The 6,000-nt window shown below is 43.7% G+C and overlaps 1 protein-coding gene across 1 annotated transcript in view; it reads right to left on the bottom strand.

The window, feature by feature from the left end:
* crocc2 (ciliary rootlet coiled-coil, rootletin family member 2) overlaps window positions 1–2,092 on the bottom strand; it is a 167,917-nt gene extending 165,825 nt beyond the window's left edge. Inside the window, exon 1 of the mRNA XM_071342349.1 lies at window positions 1,928–2,092. Coding sequence (XP_071198450.1) covers window positions 1,928–2,089 — 162 coding nt within the window. The 5' untranslated portion in view covers window positions 2,090–2,092. The remainder of the gene's footprint in view (window positions 1–1,927) is intronic.
* Between the last annotated feature and the right edge of the window lie 3,908 nt (window positions 2,093–6,000).

Here is a 6,000-nt window from a genome sequence, read left to right on the forward strand (position 1 = left end):
CCCTTGATTTTTCCACATTTTGTTACGTTACAGCCTTATTCTAAAATGGATACAATTGTTTTTCTCCCTCATCAATCTACACACAATACCCCATAATGACATCACAAAAACCCATAATGACATCACAATATCCCATAATGACAAATCAAAAACATTTTTTTTATTTTTTATGTTTGCAAATGTAAAAAAAAAAAAAAAAAAAAAAAAAATTTTTTTTACATAAGTATTCAGACCTTTACTCAGTACTTTGTTGAAGCACCTTTGGCAGTGATTACAGCCTCAAGTCTTGTTGGGTATGACGCTATAAGTTTGGCACACCTGTATTTGGGGAGTTTTTCCCATTCTTCTATGCAGATCCTCTCAAGCTCTTTCAGGTTGGATGGGGAGCGTTGCTGCACAGCTATTTTCAGGTCTCTCCAGAGAAGTTAGATCGGGTTTAATTCCAGGCTCTGGCTGGGCCACTCAAGGACATTCAGAGACTTGTCCCGAAGCCACTCCTGCATTGTCTTGGCTGTGTGCTGAGGGTCATTGTCCTGTTGGAAGTCTGAGGTCCTGAGTGCTCTGGAGCAGGTTTTCATCAAGGATCTCTCTGTACTTTGCTCTGTTCATCTTTCCCTCGATCCTGACTAGTCTCCCACTCCCTGCCGCTGAAAAACATCCCCACAGCATGATGCTGCCACCACCATGCTTCACCGTAGGGATGGTGACCGGTTTCCTCCAGACGTGACGCTTGGCATTCAGGCCAAAGAGTTCAATCTTGGTTTCATCAGACCAGAGAATCGTGTTTCTCATGGTCTGAGAGTCCTTTAGGTACCTATTGCCAAACTCCAAGCAGGCTGTCATGTGCCTTTTACTGAGGAGTGGCTTCCGTCTTGCCACTCTACCATAAAGGCCTGATTGGTGGAGTGCTGCAGAGATGGGTGTACTTCTGGAAGTTTCTCCCATCTCCACAGAGGGACACTGAAGCTCTGTCAGAGTGACCATCGGGTTCTTGGTCACCTCCCTGACCAAAGCCCATTCTACCCTGATTGCTCAGTTTGGCCAGGCGGCCAGTTCTAGGAAGAGTCTTGGTGGTTCCAAACTTCTTCCATTTAAGAATGATGGAGGTCACTGTGTTCTTGGGGACCTTCAATGCTGGAGAAATGTTTTGGTACCCTTCCCCAGATCTGTGCCTCGACACAATCCTGTCTTGGAGCTCTACGGACAATTCCTTCAACCTCATGGCTTGGTTTTTGCTCTGTCATGCACTGTCAACTGTTGGACCTTATATTGACAGACAATATACCACAGGTGGACTCCAATCACGTTGTAGAAATATCTCAAGGATGATCAATGGAAACAGAATGCACCTGAGCTCAAATTCAAGTCTCGTAGCAAAGGCTCTGAATACTTATAAATACAATATATTTGCAAAATATCAGATCGATACTCCCTGGATCCTAAAGGTCAGATCAATACTCTCTGGATCCTGCAGGTCAACAATACTCTCTGGATCCTGCAGGTCAACAATACTCCCTGGATCCTCTAGGACAGGTCAAAACTCCCTGGATCCTCTAGGACAGGTCAATACTCCCTGTATCCTCTAGGACAGGTCAAAACTCCCTGGATCCTCTAGGACAGGTCAATACTCCCTGGATCCTCTAGGACAGGTCAAAACTCCCTGGATCCTCTAGGACAGGTCAAAACTCCCTGGATCCTCTAGGACAGGTCAAAACTCCCTGGATCCTCTAGGACAGGTCAATACTCCCTTGTTGACCTGCAGGCCAACAATACTCCCTGGATCCTGCAGGTCAACAATACTCCCTAGTTCCTGTAGGACAGAACAATACTCCCTGGACAAGTCAAGTCCAGAGCAGGGACAGTAGTAGTCTCACAGTTTACTCTCTTCAATATCTTGACCCCCCCCTCCTCCTCCTCCCTCCAGTACCTTGGTCTGCAGTTTCTGCACCAGCTGAGCCTGTCTGTGTTGTCCCTCCTGAAAGGCCTGTAGTTTGAGCCTGTAGGCCCTCTCCTCGTTCTGCAACCGCAGGTGCTCTGCAGACACACTCTCTTGGTCCGAGTCCCCCGCTGCAGACTGCCGAGCCAGCATCTGTTCAAGCTGTACATACACACACACCCACACACACACACACACACACAAAGGGAGGTTGACCTTTGACCCTTATAACAAGCTCTAAAACATGACTTGGCATAATCATAATGATGACACACCACTGAAATTAAACCACTGGGTTATATAATGGCCCACTGCTATTAAACCATTGGGTTATATAATGGCTCACTGCCATTAAACCACTGGGTTATATAATGGCCCACTGCTATTAAACCACTGGGTTATATAATGGCTCACTGCCATTAACCCACTGGGTTATATAATGGCCCACTGCTATTAAACCACTGGGTTATATAATGGCCCACTGCTATTAAACCACTGGGTTATATAATGGCCCACTGCCATTAAACCTCTGGGTTATATAATGGCTCACTGCCATTAAACCTCTGGGTTATATAATGGCCCACTGCTATTAAACCTCTGGGTTATATAATGGCCCACTGCTATTAAACCTCTGGGTTATATAATGGCTCACTGCCATTAAACCACTGGGTTATATAATGGCCCACTGCCATTAAACCTTTGGGTTATATAATGGCCCACTGCCATTAAACCTCTGGGTTATATAATGGCCCACTGCTATTAAACCACTGGGTTATATAATGGCCCACTGCTATTAAACCACTGGGTTATATAATGGCCCACTGCCATTAAACCTCTGGGTTATATAATGGCCCACTGCTATTAAACCACTGGGTTATATACTGGCTCACTGCCATTAAACCACTGGGTTATATAATGGCCCACTGCTATTAAACCTCTGGGTTATATAATGGCCCACTGCTATTAAACCTCTGGGTTATATAATGGCCCACTGCTATTAAACCTCTGGGTTATATAATGGCTCACTGCCATTAAACCTCTGTGTTATATAATGGCTCACTGCCATTAACCCACTGGGTTATATAATGGCCCACTGCTATTAAACCACTGGGTTATATAATGGCCCACTGCTATTAAACCACTGGGTTATATAATGGCCCACTGCCATTAAACCTCTGGGTTATATAATGGCTCACTGCCATTAAACCTCTGGGTTATATAATGGCCCACTGCCATTAAACCTCTGGGTTATATAAGGGATCAAAAGATTGGCTGTTGTCTGACTATTTCTGTTTATACCTGATAGAAACATAACAAAATCCCCCGCCAATAATGGACCAAGCCTACACCACAGAAGAGATATAGGTAGATTGTGTTTGCGTGTGTACGTTGCGTGTCTGTTGTGTGTACGTTGCGTGTACGTTGCGTGTCTGTTGTGTGAACGTTGTGTGTACATTGCGCGTCTGTTGTGTGTACGGTGTGTGTCTGTTGTGTGTACGTTGCGTGTCTGTTTTGTGTACGTTGTGTGTACGTTGCGTGTCTGTTTTGTGTACGTTGTGTGTACGTTGCGTGTCTGTTTTGTGTACGTTGTGTGTACGTTGCGTGTCTGTTGTGTGTCCGTTGTGTGTACGGCGTGTGTCCATTGAGTTGCCGTTGCGTGTCTGTTGTGTGTCCGTTGTGTGACAGTTTCTACGTGTATTGATCCAATCTGCAAGCAGGGAAGATTCCTGAAGGGACAGGCCTTTTTCTCTGGTGTTGGAGTTAAATCTCCCCTCCCATAATATCTGAAATCCAACTGTCCTGTAGCCTCTCAACCTCACACAGCCTCTACCCCTCCCCTATACCCCCCCCCCCCCTACTGCCCCTCCCCCTCACTGACTCCCCCAGCGTACCACCCACTCCTCTCTCTCTCTGTTGCCAGACACCCTGTCCTTACTAACACAAACCACATGGCTCAGTGAGCCCTGGGACAACACAGCTACACACTACAACACACTGCTACAACACAGCTACACAGCAAAACACACTGCTATTCCCCGATACACACTACAACACACTGCTGCTTGCATGCCTCGTTTAAATGAGAGGGGAAAGAAAGAGAGAGAGAGAGAAAGAAAGACATTGCTTTGGCAATGTTAACATATGTTTCCATTGCCAATAAAGCCCTTTGAATTGAAATTGAATTGAGAGAGAGACAGAAAGAGAGAGAGAGAGAGAGAGAGAAAGAGAGAGAGTGAGAGAGCAACACTACCAAAACCACCACCTCAACTCACTTATGTCACCACTGCATCCTCCCAGCCTCTCTCTCTCTCTCTCTCTCTCTCTCTCTCTCTCTCTCTCTCTCTCTCTCTCTCTCTCTCTCTCTCTCTCTCTCTCTCTCTCTCTCTCTCTCTCTCTCTCTCTCTCTCTCTCTCTCTCTCTCTCTCTCTCTCTCTCTCTCTCTCTCTCTCTCTCTCTCTCTCTCTCTCTCTCTCTCTCTCTCTCTCTCTCTCTCTCTCTCTCTCTCTCTCTCTCTCTCTCTCTCTCTCTCTCTCTCTCTCTCTCTCTCTCTCTCTCCTGCGCTCCCATCTAGCTCATCCCCCCCTGTACCTCATGTCTTCCCAGTGTGTTTAATCTGTTGACCAGGCTCCAGAGTAGAGCAGGACAATAGTCTCACTGTTCAAACTCCTTCGCTGGTATTATTAACACATTTTCAAATGGACATTTTACTGGCTTGCGTCCCAAATAGCATCCTATTCCCTACTTAGTGCACTACCTTTGACCAGGTCCCATATGGATCTGGTCAACAGTAGGGCACTATACAGGGAATAGGTGTAATTTATGATGCATATTGGCCATTTCAGAGTTGTATTAGAGGCCACAACACTACAAACAAGCAAACAAGTTTATTGTACCCGTAGTCTCTGTGTTTTTAGTGGTTTAGGAGGTGTAGTTTAGAGGGGACCCCAGGAGAACACAATGACTTATTGACTGTTTTCCAGATTCATGGTTTTACTGTGTGCGTGTGTGTGTTTGTGTGTGTACTGTTTTACTGGCCATTGTTATGGTGACAGCTTTAGGGACTAAGCGGGAGGAGAGACATGGGCAGAATGGTCTAGATTAGAGATATACAGCACCGACTCAGCAGTAGCTGTGAGTAAAGGTACATCTCTGTCACACTTAAACACACACACACACACACACACACACACACACACACACACACACACACACACACACACACACACACACACACACACACACACACACACACACACACACACACACACATGTTAGGCTTTACAGCCTTGTAGTACTACTTGGTAATATTAGAGTTGGTAATATTCTACTTGGTAATATTCTACTTGGTAATAATCTACTTGGTAATAAACTACTTGGTAATAATCTACATGGTAATAATCTACTTGGTAATAAACTACTTGGTAATAATCTACTTGGTAATAAACTACTTGGTAATAATCTACTTGGTAATAAACTACTTGGTAATAATCTACTTGGTAATAAACTACTTGGTAATAATCTACTTGGTAATTATCTACTTGGTAATAATCTACCTGGTAATAATCTACTTGGTAATAATCTACTTGGTAATAATCTACTTGGTAATAAACTACTTGGTAATAATCTACTTGGTAATAATCTACTTGGTAATAATCTACTTGGTAATAATCTACTTGGTAATAAACTACTTGGTAATAATCTACATGGTAATAAACTACTTTGTAATTAGCTACTTGGTAATATTCTACTTTGTAATAATCTACTTGGTAATAAACTACTTTGTAATAATCTACTTGGTAATAATCTACTTGGTAATAAACTACTTGGTAATAATCTACATGGTAATAAACTACTTTGTAATTAGCTACTTGGTAATATTCTACTTGGTAATAATCTACTTGGTAAAATCTACTTGGTAATAATCTACGTGGATTAGGTTTTAGAGCCTTGCAGTGATATTGATATTGACCTCATCCCGTCAGTAGAGGATACCTGGTTGTACTTTAAAAGTAATTTCCTCACCATCGTAAATAAGCATGCCCCTTTTAAAAAATGTAGAACTA

Source organism: Salvelinus alpinus, chromosome 15 (genome assembly GCF_045679555.1).
Source record: "Salvelinus alpinus chromosome 15, SLU_Salpinus.1, whole genome shotgun sequence".
In the NCBI taxonomy this organism is placed as follows: Eukaryota; Metazoa; Chordata; class Actinopteri; order Salmoniformes; family Salmonidae; genus Salvelinus; species Salvelinus alpinus.